The 16,047-nt window shown below is 48.0% G+C and overlaps 1 protein-coding gene across 2 annotated transcripts in view; it reads right to left on the bottom strand.

Moving 5' to 3' along the window:
* Positions 1 to 13,218, bottom strand: part of Socs7 (suppressor of cytokine signaling 7) — a 36,104-nt gene extending 22,886 nt beyond the window's left edge. Inside the window, exons 1-2 of one of the 2 annotated variants that reach the window (XM_021176739.2) lie at positions 12,094 to 13,218; positions 2,626 to 2,690 (exon numbers count right to left, since the gene is read on the bottom strand). In XM_021176739.2, coding sequence (XP_021032398.1) covers positions 2,626 to 2,690; positions 12,094 to 13,079 — 1,051 coding nt within the window. In that variant the 5' untranslated portion in view covers positions 13,080 to 13,218. The remainder of the gene's footprint in view (positions 1 to 2,625; positions 2,691 to 12,093) is intronic. The other variant, XM_029483627.1, reaches the window with a different exon arrangement.
* Positions 13,219 to 16,047: the final 2,829 nt, after the last annotated feature.

The raw sequence follows: 16,047 nt of genomic DNA, 5'->3' as shown, positions 1-16,047 counted from the left end.
GTTGGAGAAATGGCTCAGGGGTTAAAAGCATTGGTCACTCTTCCAAAGGACCAAGGTCTGGTTCTCAGCACCCACACAGCAGCTCACAACCATCTATAACTACAATTCCAGGACATCTGCTGGCCACTTGTAGTCTCCAGACACCAGGCATATAAGTGGCACACAGATATACATGTAGACAAAATACTCATACACATAGAATAAAATTCTTTAAAATAAAATAAAAGTGCTATCTTTTCTTTACCATCCTAAGGGCCAGGTTTACTTAGGAGAAAAGCATTAGCTTGGCCCGACAGTGAGAAAGCCGTTCAGTGCTCTTTCTGGTACTGACTTACCTTGAACAGGGGCTCTAATTCTGAAAAGGAATCTTTTTGTATCAAATAAAACCAAACTGTCTTTGCAGACTTTCATGCCAGGGTGGAGCAAGGCAAGTGGTTTGCGTTCTGCCATATGGACATGACGAATGTAAGACCAGAATACGTTAACAGCCAAGAGGAAGGGCCAGGGAGGAGGCTTGGCATACAAAGTGCTTGCCTCCAAACCAGAAGCTCCAAGTTCAACTCCTTCAACTGTCCTCTGGCTTCCCCACATATGTGTTGTGACCTACACATATGCATGCACACGCATTAAATGTCTGAAGAGAAAAAACTGCTGGTAGCATGGCAGTGTGCTCCTTTAAACCAAACAGTAAGGGGATAGAAATGGGAGGAGTTCAAGGCCAGTCTTTGCTACACATTTGAAGCCCACTTGGACCTTAAACAAAACTAAAGTCACCTGTGGAAGTTCTAGGAAGCAGGCCATGGTCTGCTGTCAGCCTCACTGCCTTGAATAGTGAGTGTTCAACAGGCATGGACAGGAATCCATGATAGAAAGCCTAGGATATCACTTATAGATACTAAGGCTCTGCCTTAACCTGAAACTAAAATCTATATGTTCCTAAAGAGGAAACTACTATTAACTAGAAAAGTATGTAGCTAATAAGATGAGCAATTCTGCTTATGGGAACCCACTACAGTAAATGTCTATAAGATGTCGTTTATTTTAACAACTCACTGGAACCTATACAGCTGGGGAGCCACTGGCCTAGAAATGACAATTCTAAATTATGATTCTTTAAAATCACCTTTGTAAGGGCCATAATATCCAAAGGAGTTAAAGATTAGCATTTTAAATTTGGTTAATTAGTTAGTTTTTTAGGTGGGGTCTCACTATATAGCTCTGATTGGCCTGAACTCTCTGCTTTAACTCTGCAGTCCTCCTCCCTCTGACCCCCAAGTGGTGGAATTACAGGGTAGGCTACCACACCCAACCAAAAGGCTACTTTGTAAAGCCCTTCTCAGACTGAGACAAAGTGGAAGGCCTTCATAGTGTCTGCCCAAGCAGGAGCTTTACACATGTCTGACAGAACAGGTACCTCTCTGAAGAGTTTCCTATAACTTGAGATGGTAAGGCAGTGGCCCATTTCCAAGACACTCAAGCCATCTTACTTTAGCAACTGTGTTCCCTGCTGTACTGGCTAGTTTTGTGTCAACTTGACACAGCTGGAGTTATCACAGAGAAAGGAGCTTCANTTGAGGAAATGCCTCCATGAGATCCAACTGTAAGGCATTTTCTCAATTAGTGATCAAGGGGGAAAGGCCCCTTGTGGGTGGGACCATCTCTGGGCTGGTAGTCTTGGTTCTATAAGAGAGCAGGCTGGCCGGGCGTGGTGGCGCACGCCTTTAATCCCAGCACTTGGGAGGCAGAGGCAGGCGGATTTCTGAGTTCGAGGCCAGCCTGGTCTACAAAGTGAGTTCCAGGACAGCCAGGGCTACACAGAGAAACCCTGTCTCGAAAAACCAAAAAAAAAAAAAAAAAAAAAAAAAAAAAAAAGAGAGCAGGCTGAGCAAGTCAGGGGAAGCAAGCCAGTAAAGAGCATCCCTCCATGGCTTCTGCATCAGCTCCTGCTCCCTGACCTGCTTGAGTTCCAGACCTGAATTCCTTTGGTGATGAGCAGCAGTGTGGAATTGTAAGCCGAATAAACCCTTTCCTCCCCAACTTGCTTCTTGGTCATGATGTTTGTGCAGGAATAGAAACCCTGACTAAGACACCTGCTTCGAGAGAACAGCCTTAAATTAGACACAGTGAAGGGCACTAACAGCTGCCAGCACCGGCCAGCCCCTAAAATGGGAGAGGACAAGAGTACATGCACGTAGTCCCTGTGCCCTAAGTCTTTAAACTAGACCAGACAGGTCACTTTCATTAGATAATCTATGAACTTCCTTGGAAGCTGGGACAGGAATTACGACTTCAGGAGAGTATTTTATGCACTGCAAGCTTGTATCTTAGTAATTCCTGCCTTTAATTTATATGTAATAACCCTGAACTATGTAACTGCTAGGACTACCCTATTACCAAGCAGCCTTTACCTTCCAGTGTAATGGATCTGAAATCAAAGCACACACTCCACATGCCAGGAAACCTCCCCAAACCCAGGGGCATGGGATGAAGGAAACTATTGTAGACAGCCAGAGAGGAGAGGAGACCAAAGCTCCCCCAGCAATGCCATGCAAGGGTATTTGCTGCGAGGTCTCAGGACACCCCCACTTTCAGTTGTCAGAGTAGAGAGAAAGACAGGGTCCTTACCTGTGAACAGGGGGCTGAAGGAGACCGGGGAAAAGGCACTTTGAGTTCTTGTCAACCTGGGTTTCCTGGGGAAATGAACAGACATGCACTTACATCACTAGGACACGGATTCCAAACGTCCTGAACACAAAGCAAACCCTCTATTACAGACATTGGCAACGCTTCTGTACTAAAGCCTGAAATTGAAAGGAGAATGAAATAATTCAGGCAACTCTTTAAATAGATTTGGCTACTAAGCTCACCAGCCTCCACTAGTTGCCGTAACAATCCCGTGGTCCTGACATGCCCAGCGCAGAGGAGTCAAATACCGTGAGTGGTCATCACTCACTAAGTCGACTTCACGAGGACCACAGTTGCATGTAGAGTTGATCTTCATCTGAAAGCCAGCCAAAGGCTTCAGGCCTGAGCAGCTGCCAACCTGGAGCAAGGGCCTGTGCTCAGGACGGTTCCACAGGAGTCAGGAGCCAGGGAGCATAGCCTGGCTGGAGAAGGGCACTAAAGGATACGCTGCCATCTTCAATCACGAACACCTCTCTGCCCATGGCCCTGAAAGGTGAGCTTGGCCATGGCTAACAGGGTTGTCTTAGGGTAGCTCTGCCCCGCACCCAAGTATACCCTCCCCAGGTCCCGAGTCACACAGCTCGGCTTTCCCGTTCTCCAGAAACCACTTTCCACTACACACCAAGGTAACAACTTATCTGTTTCAAGCAGTTTTTCAACAAACAATGAAGAACAAAAGCTGCCAACACAGACTTTCCAGCCAGAAATGTGTTGAAACATGTTTTTATTCACCTCAAGATGACAAGGATCTTACTGAAGAGGTGGAAACAGGCTCATGCTCACAAAGGGTGAGGGTAAGTTCTGATGACTACATACATTTGTCAAAAATCAGTTAGGCCAGACTGGAGAGGTGGCTCAGCGGTTAAAAGCATGGGTTGCTCTTCCAGAGGTCCCGAGTTCAATTCCCAGCAACCATAAACCATATTTATGCTTTTTGTTTTGTTTGAAACAGAATTTCCCGAGGCCCAGGCTAGCCTCTAACCCACTCAGCAGCTGAAGATGATCATGGCCGTCTTTGCCTCCACCTCTCACGAAGTGGGACCGAGAGTCCCTGTTAGTAGGCCCGGATTTACATTTTTAACTGTTTTAGATGAAATTTCATTCACCTTAATTATGTGTAAGTGTCTGTGTGTGTCTGCACGTGTAAGTACAGGTATCACTGGAGGCCAGAGATGGCAGACGCCCTGGAGCTGGAGTTCCAGGGAATCATAATATTCCTGGTTGGGTGCTGGGAAGTGAACTTGGGTCATGTGCTCCTAACGCAAGCCATCTCTCCCACTCCAGCTTTATGTTTTAATATAGACGCCTGAGCTTCCCAAAACACAATTTCAAAACCAGACTAGGAGGAGTTTGGTCAGAAAGCTGGGAACTGGATGTGGCGCTGTGTACTTAGTCCCGGCTGGCACTTGGGAAACAGAAGCAGGACTACCTCCAGTTCAAGGTCTAGCCTGGGCTGCATAACAACACAACTCAAAAAGAAGAAAAAGGAAAAAAACAAAAACAAAAATAAAAAACCCATGCACCTTCAGTGACACAGAGACAGAAATCTGTGAGCCTAGTCTATAGAATGAGTCCCAGGCTGGCCACAGCTACAGAAACTCTGTCTCACAGAAAGAGATGAACCTCGGGCAGCTCCTTTCTAAGAGGTCTGACAATCCAACCTGAATACACCCACAGCGCACACAGCGGACATGGCCACATTCACAACAAGCTACAGCTACACATGGCCTCCATGCATAAAAGTTGCTCACGACCACAGCTTAGTGCCGACAGACAGCCCAGAGGAAAGTCATGCCCACTGGACATGAACTCAGAGCAGCTGAGCAGCTTCCAAGCTCAGTTTATTTGATAACTTGTGGGTACAACATTAAACTCAGCAAGTAGCAACCCAAAGCACTGGCCTTCAAAAGGTTCACACCTCAGCCATTTGGCAGTTTGCCTCTTCTCAAAGGAAACTGCATCACTCTGCCATCTGCCCGTGCGGGGACGAGTGTCCCCGTGCCAAGCTCTGAGGAAGGGCAGTAGCCAAGCACAGTCTTGCGGGGGCCTCTCACTAGAGCTCATCTTCTCTCCCACTCCCACCCCACCCCACCCCGGCATTTTAAAGAAGAAAAATCAGAGTTTCTAGGATCTAGAAAAAGAAAATCTGAATTTAAACCCAGGCCAAATCATCTGAAACTACTAGATGGTTTTTCTTGGCAAAGATGGCTGGCTTGATGCTAACAGGTGAAGGTAAAGCTGCAAGGGCTGCATGGCTGACAACAACTCTGTGTACCTCCCTCTTTCTCGGGGAGACTCTGCTTAACTGAAAGGCCAGCTTCTCCCTCAAGGACCCTGGGAGCACTGTGATGTCGGTCACTCCCTGACTACCTAGAAGTCTGTCTAAATGGCTGAGAAACAGAACAGTGCAGTAATGACACAGAACTGAGAGTGGCAGTGACCTGGGGACAAAACATGCTGGGGAAAGCAATGCTCAGCGTCCAGACAAAGTACAGATGATGCTGTGCCTACTTACTAAGCCTAATGGTGAGAGCCTGGGGGTGTATTTATTACTTTAGTACAGATACTTTCTATCCTCTTTAATATATAGTAAATATCTAGGATGATAACAACTCATTCCTAGGCTGGCAAGATGGCTCAGCGGTTAAGAGCACTGACTGCTCTTCCAGAGGTCCTGAGTTCAATTCCCAGCAACCACATGGTGGCTCATTACAACCATCTATAATGAGATCCGATGCTCTCTTCTGGTGTGTCTGAAGACAGCTATAGTGTACTCATATAAAATAAATAAATCTTTAAAAAATTAAAAAAAAAAAACCTCATTCCTGGGCTGGAGAGATAGCTCAGCGGTTAAGAGCACTGACTGCTCTTCCTAAAGGTCCTGAGTTCAAATCCCAGCAACCACATGGTGGCTCAGAACCGTCCGTAATAAGGCTCTCTACTGATGTGTCTGAAGACAGCTACAGTGTACTCACATAAATAAAATTAATAAATAAATCTTAAAAAAAAAAAAAAAACTTTGGGCTGGCGAAATGGTTCAGCAGGTAAGAGCACTGACTGCTCTTCCAAAGGTCTTTGAGTTCAAATCCCAGCAACCACAAGGTGGCTCACAACCACCCGTAATGAGATCTGACACTTTCTTCTGGTGTCTGAAGACAATTACAGTGTACTTATGTATAATAATAAATAAATCTTTAAAAAAAAAACCTCATTCCTAAATTACTTCGGACCCTCCTGCCTGATCTCCTCAGTGCTAGGGTTACAAGCACGTACCACAATACACATTATGAAGTGCAACATGCTTGGTTTATGAAGTGCTGGGGATTAAACTCAAGGCTTCATTCATTAAAGGTAAGCACTCTACCAACTAAGCTATGTACATCCAGGCCTCCAAATACACATATTTGGCAGTGCTGGGAATTTAACCCAGGGCTCTGAGCAATCTAGACAAGCACTCTACCAATTAAGCTACATCCCTAGCCCAAATGAACATTTCAAATTAACCCTCCCTACTATATTCATGAATTAGTAATAACGTCCCACATCAACTTGAAAAACACTGGGGTAAAAGTTAAAGTACTTTAACTTTGCCAGTGGGCCACTTTCATCTTAGAACAGACTTCCTGGAGAGGTAGGCTAAGAAGGGTTTGATAGGTTATGACTCAAGTCACTGGGACTTTACACAGAGGTCCTTTGAGTCAGTCATGTCACTGCCTGAACTGTAGGTAAGAGAACACCACTATCCATTTCCACTCTGCAAATTTTCTGCGTTGCAACAGATTAATGAGATAAATGGAGTTAGAAGTGATAGACTAAACAGAACAATAGCACATAGATGTAACCGCTGGCCAGTTTTCAAAGTCCTTGGAACCTAAAATACAAACAATACTGTATACCACTCCTATCCATAAATCCCTTTATCCCTAAAACTTACATGTATCCTTTCCTAAGGCACCTTCCAAACTATGATGCCCAAACACTAGTGCGGCTCCAAAACACCTTTGCCCCTGCTAAGGCACTCAGTGCCAAGTCAGGCAGCCTGTGCCATTTCCAGCACGTCACAGCCAGTGTCTGTTCATGTGCTACAGGCACAAAAACCATGTGTTCATTTTTACTTCCAATACACAGACATCTGTGCAGCAAGGTCAGATCCAAAACTCTGTTGTAAACCGACTACAAAACCGACAGAGGAGGAACTCCTGGGGAAAAGCCAAGGGCCACAGTCTAATCCAAAAACCTCAGGAATGACACTGGCAAGAATGTTAAAGGCACAAGAATCAACTGGATAGACAAAAAATTTAAAGCCAAGGAACTTATTCTGTGAGAGCTGACAACCACAAGCAGTGTGTAAGAAGATAGTTTGAAAGGCCAATAGAACATGAGACAAAAACCCAAACACAGCTTACCACATGACAGTATCACCTTGCTTTCAGCATGCCATGTCGTGACTCAAGACCCCTTTGAGTCTGGCTGAAACGTCCACACATGCCTGTGATTCCAGCACTTGGGAGGTGGAAGCAGGAGATTCAGTTCAAGACTAGCCTGGAGCATATCAGAGTAAGTCTGAAGCCATGCTGGGCTGTACAAGACCAGGCATAACGGTATACACATCTATAACCTCAGAGCTCAGGAAGCTGAGACAGGAAGATAACTTGGCTAGTCCAGACTGCATGGTAAGACGGTATCTCAAAAGGACTGGGTAGGGGGGTGGGGGTAGAAAAAGACAAGGGGCTAAGGATGTAAGGCTGGATCAGCTGTTACTTGCTGCTCCTTCCAGAGGATACGAGTTTGGTTCCAGCACCCAAGTTAGGCTCACAACTGCCTGAAATACCAGACCTACCTATGGGATCCAATGTCCTCGTCTAACCTCATCAGGCACCTACATATGTGTGCAAGGACATACAGACATACACATTTTAAATCTTGTTTAATAAAACCAAAAGTAAGAATAAAGAAATAAAATAACAGCCGGGCAGTGGTGGCGCATGCCTTTTATCCCAGCACTCGGGAGGCAGAGGCAGGCGGATTTCTGAGTTCGAGGCCAGCCTGGTCTACAAAGTGAATTCCAGGACAGTCAAGGCTACATAGAGAAACCCTGTCTCGAAAAACCAAAAAGAAAAAGAAAAAGAAATAAAATAACAGCAGTAAAACACACCCTTCCCCCCAGCCCCCAAGACCCAAAGAAACAGTAAGTTACTGCTGTCGGCCAAGTCTACCCACGACAGCAGGGCCCCAAACTCATGCCAAAGCAGCCTTACCATCCAGAATTGCACCTTTTTTCCCGCAAACAAATCAAAAATCACTACAGAACTACTTCCATTTCTCCACTGCACAACCATGGAGACGGCCAAGAACAGCCTCAACTGTCAAGCTCAGTAGACAAGCCCTGAGCAAGGCATCTATTCCCAACCGAGTGTGTATTATGTGATGACTCCACAGGGCAGATACGTGCGAGTCTCACCGACTCTGAAGGGAGACAATCAGCTCAACATATGTGAAACAGACAAGGGAACTCCACTGTTCTTCCTGAAATAGCAAAGTTATATATTATAGCCAGGCCGGCAGGCATGAAGCCCAGCTTTCTGAATTTTGACATATGTGTGGTACAAGGCCTCGCCCAGCTCGCAGGAACAGAAAGCTGATTAGCTGGCAGGCTCAATCCTCCTTCACTTTAGAGTTCTCAGAGTGAACTCATACTATTATTTTTTTAATAGAAGAAACATTTGAAACAGGATCTTTCTATGTATTTCTGGCTAGCCTGGAACTTGTTATATAGACCAAGCTGTCCTCCAACACAGAGATCTGCTCATCTCTGCCTCCTGGGTGATGGGATTAATGGTATGTGTACCACCATGTCCAGCTACATTTATTTATTTTTAAGAAATTGGGGCCTTTAATCCCAGCACTTGGGAGGCAGAGGCAGGCGGATTTCTGAGTTCAAGGCCAGCCTGGTCTACAGAGTGAGTTCCAGGACAGCCAGGGCTATACAGAGAAACCCTGTCTTGAAAACAAACAAACAAAAAAAAAGAAACTGGGGGTGGGTGCAGTCACGTGGAGGTCAGAGGTCAGTGCTCCCCTTCCATCACAGGAGTCGCAAACTGGCTCAGACTCAAGTCTTCAGCTTTGCAGCAAACACCTTTATCTGTTGATTTATCTTGCTGACCCTCATACTACTCTTTTGCTTTTAAAGATTTATAGTGTGTGTGTGTGTGTGTGTGTATGTGTATACATGTGTGTGTAGATGTGTATATATGTATGTGTGTGTGTGGATGTGTATACATGTGTGTGTGGATGTGTATACGTGTGTGTGTGTGTGTGTGTGTGTGTGTAGATGTGTATACATATGCCTACTGAGATCAAAAAAAGACATTTGATTTCCCTGAAGGTGGAGTTACAGATGGTCAGGAGCTACTGACCTGGATGCCCAATCTGTGTGGGGGGGAATCAAATGCTGGGCTTCTACAAGATCAGCAAGTGTTCACATCTTCTAAGCCATCTCCAGTCCCCCCCAGACCTCCTTACTACTCTTAGGACGTGTATAGCTAGGCAGTTCTACTTAAGAAACATCCACTGCTAAGCCTTTTGTTTTTTGTTTTGTTTTGTTTTTGTTGAGACAGGGTTTCTCTGTGTAGCCCTGGCTGTCCTGGAACTTACTCTGTAGACCAGGCTGGCCTCGAACTCCGAAATCCTCCTGCCTCTGCCTCCCAAGTGCTGGGATTAAAGGCGTGTGCCACCACTGCCTGGTCCACTGCTAAGCCTTATAAAAATGACTGTTAGGAACATCCCATCGAAATCGATAGCTGTGGGAACCACAAAGATGGGAAAGGTAGATGCTGAGCAGAGCAGAGAGAATTATGCCTAGAGGCTACCGTAAATGCCCCAAATTACATAGCAAAGACAGCAGAGCCCATAATTACCTTCAAGCAGCTCAGACACAGAAGCCTCTTAACTGGCAAAGGGCTGAGTCTCCTCAGAGCTTCAGGTGCCACCATTTAAAGCCAGAGACCAAGTGCAAACTCCAAGCCACTGCTCTTCCCAACATGAGAGGACATGCTTAGGAGACACAGATCTACAGAAATCACAACTACCCTGGCCAGACTTACCACAGTTCTCACAGCCTAGAGGCTGCCAGGAAGACTGGCACAGAGTAAGTGTGGAGAAGACAGCAAGCAGCACCAAGGCTCAGCACAGAAAAAAGACCCAATTCAATCTTAGAACTTCTCCTCCAAAAAGCATAAAATATTCCATACAGTTTTCACATCTTCCCTCTACTCCTGTAAGGACATGAACAGGACAAGTCACAGCTATCCCACTTCACAAATGAAAGGGGAGGACAAAGATGACAAGTCTGCCCTCCATACCACAGCTAATGCTCAACTTCCAGACAGAAAGAATCCAGACTTTCCTAATTCTCTATACAGCATGCTGCCTCCAAATAGCAGTCAACCAAAATGTTTACACACAGATACCTAGCTCTTCTCCAATCCATCCGAAAAAGCTCTTGGACCAAGAACTGTATTTCTTCACTGCCCTGAACAACGCGTCTTTGCAGAGGCGCAGCCTGATTTGCTCTGCAGCAGAAATCTGTATTGTGCTTAGAGTAAGGGTTGGTGACAGAGCAGCCAATGGCCATTAAATTCTGCTTCCAAGGCAAAACACCATACAATGGTATATGCCTTTTCCACTTCCTAATCTATTAGACGCAGCAGCTAATTTCACGCCACACCTCATACTTGTCGTCTTGGGAATCTTAGAGCAAGTCCTGGTCAATGTGGAACAAAGGCAAGACAAACCACAAGAAAATTATCAATCCATCCTATGCCATTATCCACAGCTCCAACCCTGCCCTCACCCTCAGCTAGTGCAAATTTCATCCACATTGGCAAGTGGAGCATCAAATACAGAACCTACCACTGTGGGGGATGGGGATTGTTTCAGTAACCACACACTTTTCAAGACCTAAGCTCTCAGCAGTAATTCATTCTCTCTCTCTCTCTCTCTCTCTCTCTCTCTCTCTCTCACACACACACACTAATAAAAACAGGCCCTACCTAAAGGGGTAGACACAGGGACAACAATCAAGGCAAGGATCTGGGTTTGGCCCATGACACAGATGTTCAGAAATGGCAACAAAGCCAAAATAAGCCCACACCTTTTATCTTGGAGAATTCAAGTTCCCTTGAAAATCCATGTCCAAGAATGGGTGGTTTGTGAACGAGGGTAAACTAGGAAGCTTTAAAAAAAAAAATAAAATTGGGCCCAGATATACTTATCTTTCAACATCCCCTACCCTCCAAGATTCTAGTGCTCAACAAAGTTATCAATGTATCTGCTCTTTGCGCTTGGTCTGTCACTGTCTGTATGTTTCAAGACTACATCACAGAAACCATACCAAGACCAATTTCAGTCAGGCACAGGGGCCGCAGGCCTGGTCCTTGGGAGGAGGTAGGAAGAAAGAGCAAGAGATCCAGACCAGTCTGCTACACAGTGAATTAAAAGCAAGCCTGATCAACATAATAAAAACCTTGTCTAACAAAAAAACTAAACAAAACAAAAGCCACCAATTCAAGTTTAAAACAGATTCAGAACTACAACTCACAAAGTTATACCACAAGGTAAGACTCATTCATGGCTGCAAAAGCTGACAGCTTTCTAAACTGACACTACAGAACTATGACAGTCAAAAGTCTAGCCACTTCTTAGAAATTCAGGGGAACAACTCACCATTTAGTTTGAAATTGCCATTAATTGGACTAGAAGTCACTGTGTATACCTCACCTAGAACTCTCACCTCCGTGTGAAAGTGAGAGAGTAAGAACAATGCCATTCAGAAAGTGGTCAGCACACAGGCTTTAGACAGCAAATATCCAGGAACAACCAGAATATTAAGAAGGGAGCTGCCCAGCTAATTGCTGGCCAGACTCCTCGGGCTATTTGCAAGCATGTACTTGCGAAGAGAGTGAAGGCAGGTGCACTGAGAGAACAAGCAAGATGATCAAGATAATAACAGGCAGGTGATTGACACCAGCTTTTCGGCCCCAAGGCCACACATTTCCAGCAACCTCCAGCAAAGGTAGTAATAACAGACATGGGAGGGGTGCTTAAAAAGTGGGGCCGGTACAAGGGATGGAAGGTGAGGCCGGGTTTCAGATCATTCCCAGCAAGAGATGCTAACCCACTGAGAAGTGTCACAGAGTGTGAACTCTCCGAGAGTTGAAAGCTGTTTCCACAATTAGCTCTGATCTAATGCGAGATGTCACCACCTTTAATCCCAAGTGTCTGCTTCCTCCTGAAGTCCACAGCTCGAGAACTAACAGTATCGTGTTGGCAGTAGGGGAAAACGAGGGAAATGAAACAAGAAATGGAACTTTGTCGCCTGCCCACCCCCAACCCCCAAGCCAATCTCACCTCCCCGAATCCAGCTCCCGGACCGCTGAGCCTCCCATGTCTGTCAGGCTCGCAGCTGAAGCTGCCAGATCTCCCGAAGGCCTCTTGCCGGTCCCATCCCCGCCGCCCGAGCCGCCGTTACAGCTCTTCGTGCGAAACAGGCGACTGAGGCGGATTTTGAAGGAGCCCTTCCGAGAAGGGCCTGCGAGGGGCCGGAGGGGCCCGGGAGGCGGCGGCGGTGGGGGAGGTTGCTGCTGCTGCTCCCCTCGGCTCAAGCGCCCTGGAGGGACCAAGTCCTGCAGCGGAAAGGGCACCGGGGGTAGTTCGGGACCCGGAGGCTGCAGAAGCAGCCGGCCACCCACTCCTCCTCCTCCACGGCCGGGGCTGCTGAGCTCCTCTTCCGAGCAGCTGTTAGTCTCCAGGCTCTCGGCCTCCGATTCCAAGCCTTCCAGAACCAGCAGCGCGTCGCTCGTCTCCGTCGGGTCCTCCCCGGCCTGCGGGGCGGCAGCAGGCGGCGGGGGTTGCGGCGGCGGCGGCTGCGGGGGACACGGGCACGGACAGCAGCCTCCGCCGGCAGTCTTGATCCCCGGCCCCGCCGGCTGTCCGAGCCCCAGGGCCGCCAGCTGCGCCTCTAGTCCAGCCACGGGACCCCAGGTCCGCTCGAGCGCCAAGCCCGGCGGGAGGGCCTTGGGATCCAGCGCGCAGCGGTGCCGGGGACACAGCAGTTCCGAGGGTCCTGGCTCCCGGGCCGCCTCCGCGTCCTCCTCCTCCGGCGGCCGCCCCACGTTGCGGAACACCATCAGCTGCGGCGGCCGGGCGCCCCGCGAGCCGGGCCGCGCGAGGAAGGGTGGTGGCGGCGACGGGCCATGGCCGTGGCCCGGGGGCGGCGGCGGCGGCGGCGGGCCTGGCTCGGGGGCGGCCTCTCCATAGCCGAGGAGGCGGCTCAGGACCCGGTACGAAGCGGCCGCCGCCGCCGCCTCACCGTCCCGGAGCTCGGCCCCCTGCATCGGGGTGGCGAAGGGAGGGCGGGCGGCTGGGAGCCGGGCTGGGTGGGGACTAGGCCGGGCCCCGCCGGAGCCCCGCCCGCCGCGGCCCCCGGAGCGACAGCGCTAACGGCCGCCGCGGCCTCTGCCTCATAGAGGGGGCGGGGGGGGGGGGGGCGCGCGGAGCCCAGCGCGAGCCCAGGCCGCGCGCTGCCGCCGAGGACCGCCCCGAGACGTCACTTCCTGTCCAGGGTCCGCCCCGTTCCCCTAGGGTACGCAAGCGTCGGTCTCCACTCTGCCTGACGTTTCTCTCGGCACTGGTAGCTATTGGCCGACCGCTGCATCTGGGGCCTCCGTGGTCTCCGGCACCGACCCCTGCTTTTTCACTTCCTGGGCGCCCGGGCCCTGTCCACCATCCTGTGTAGAGCAGTGCAGGCCTCGGGACCCGGGTCTGGACCTGGGAGAGGGTCGTGGACCTTGGCACTGTCTCGGGGTCTTGTCCTGTCCATGCTGCCTGGAGTGTGTGACCTTGGCCAAGTCATTTCATTACATCTGCATCCTCTTTCCTAGCATCCGATGAACTGTGGAATGACTACATGAAAATGGGTTGTAGAGCCTGAGGTGTGCTCTTCCGTGCCAAAACAACTGATTCTTTGAGAAGACAAGAGTGTGTATATAATTAGCATAATCTCATCATGAATTTGAAATGAAGAATGGATATACACAATTCCAAGAAATGAAGATATACAATAGCCAATTCTGTACGACTGATGGCCAAATACATCCTTCCACTGATTGTTGTCATAGTGTATGTCATGTTGAGGATAGAATCCAAGACGTGGCACGCTCTAAGCAACAATTCCATCACCAGACCTCATTCCCAGCCCTTCCCAAAATGAGGACAAGTGACCAAGGAGTGCAATTGTAACAAGAATTTTTACTAATATTTTCCTCTGTTGATGAAAGAGAACAGTGAAAAAGCAAAACCTGATCAAATCATCAATCATGGGGGCAACTTTGCTGAGTCAGAACTGGTTTCAGTGACGGGGAGAGTTTCTTCCAACCTTTTTGTGCCATTGCTAATGTAACGCCTACAGATAGATGTACAGGAGATGTAAATCAGAATCGCTCTCATAATCTCCATCACTTAAAAAGATGTATGTGTATGCATGCACATATGTGTGCAGAATCCAAGAAAGGGTATCAGATCCCCTAGAACTTAATTATTAGCTGTCGTAAGTCCCTGGACATGGGTGTTGAGAGCTGAGTTCTGACCCTCTGCAAGAGCCGAACAAGCCGTTATCTGCTGAGCTAGCTCTCTAGGCCCCTCCATCTCTTTCTTTCTTTCTTTCTTTCTTTCTTTCTTTCTTTCTTTCTTTCTTTCTTTCTTTCTTTCTAGACAGGGTTTCTCTGTGTGGTCCTGGCTGTCCTGGAACTCATTCTGTAGACTAGGCTGGCCTCGAACTCAGAATCATATCTGTGCTGGGAATGAAGGCATGTGCCATCACCACCCAGCTCCCCATACCCCTTTTGTTTTTCAGACAGGGACTCTCACAAGTATCAGGACTTAAGTTTGGATCCCCAGCACAGTATAAAAGCCAGGTAGAGCAGCATGTGTCTGTGATCTTCGCACTTGATGTGGGGTGGATCCCGGAAGCTCCCTGACCAGTCAACCTAGCCAGATTGATGAACTCCAGAATCAATGAGGAACAGGCACATTGCAGATCCATCTTCCCAGCCCAGTGGGGTCATTCTGAAGTAGAAATTTGCTCACAGCCTGTGATTGTAAAGATGTATTTACATATATTTCTCTGCACACCAAAAGACAGCATCAGACCCATTACAGATGGTTGTGAGCTGCCACGTGGAGTCCTGGGAATTGAACTCAGGACCTCTGGAAGAACAGCCAGCACTCTTAACCACTGAGCCATCTCTCCAGCCCCACAGCCTGTGATTGTAGTTGTTCATGCTTTCTGTATTCTTAGGATGGAGAGAAAACCCTCTATGTGACATATAGGGCCCTGATGGTCTTGCCCTGCCTACATCTTACTCTTACACATTCATTGCCCACCAAGCTGTATCTTGTCCATCCCCTGCTGTTCAGTTCTGCTAACACTGTTCTTTTTAAGATTTATTTATTATTATACATAAGTGCACTGTAGCTGACTTCAGACGCACCAGAAGAAGACGTCAGATCTCATTAAGGGTGGTTGTGAGCCACCATGTGGCCGCTGGGATTTGAACTCAGGACCTTTGGAAGAGCAGTCAGTGCTCTTACCTGCTGAGCCATCTCATCAACCCAGTAACACCGCTATTTTCAACATTCATGGGCATTCTTCTGTTATTTGCCACTGCTACCCCTTTTTTCTCCAGCAGTGTCAGGACACAAATCCAGTGTTTATATCTCCAAAGCAAAGCTGCAGCTTGACCAGTGGCCAGCATCTCCCGCCTAACTAAGCTCCTTTCTCAGATAAATTTTCTCTCGGTTTGTGCTTAGTGAACTGGCCAGCCTTCAGATTGAACTCTCTCCTCACCAGACCGGGGAGATGTACGTTCTCTTTCAACTTCAAGACCCAGTCTTTGTTACGCTTAATTGCACATGTGTGATTTGATTAACACTCTGTCCAGATTAGAGAGATGGCTCAGCAGTTATCACTGACTACTCTACCAGAAGACCCAAATTCAATCCCCAGCTCCCACACTGGGGAAGCTCACAGCCCCCTGGAATCCCAGTCCCAGGTGACTGCATCCCTCTAGCTTTCACGTGGGCATGCCCACACACAGGTAACTAAAAATAAAATAAGTTATGGAGCTAGAGAGATGTTTTAGTTAAGAGCACTGCTTACAGTTTGGAGAGATGGCTCAGCAGTTAAGAGCACTGACTGAGTTCAAATCCCAGCAACCACATGGTGGCTCACAACCATCTGTAATGAGATCTGATGCCTTCTTCTGGTGTGTCTGAAGACAGCTCCAGTGTACTTACATATAATAA

Source organism: Mus caroli, chromosome 11 (genome assembly GCF_900094665.2).
Source record: "Mus caroli chromosome 11, CAROLI_EIJ_v1.1, whole genome shotgun sequence".
Taxonomy (NCBI): Eukaryota; Metazoa; Chordata; class Mammalia; order Rodentia; family Muridae; genus Mus; species Mus caroli.
The sequence above is the reverse complement of the archived record's forward strand: the minus strand, read 5'-3'. Positions and strand labels throughout refer to the sequence as shown.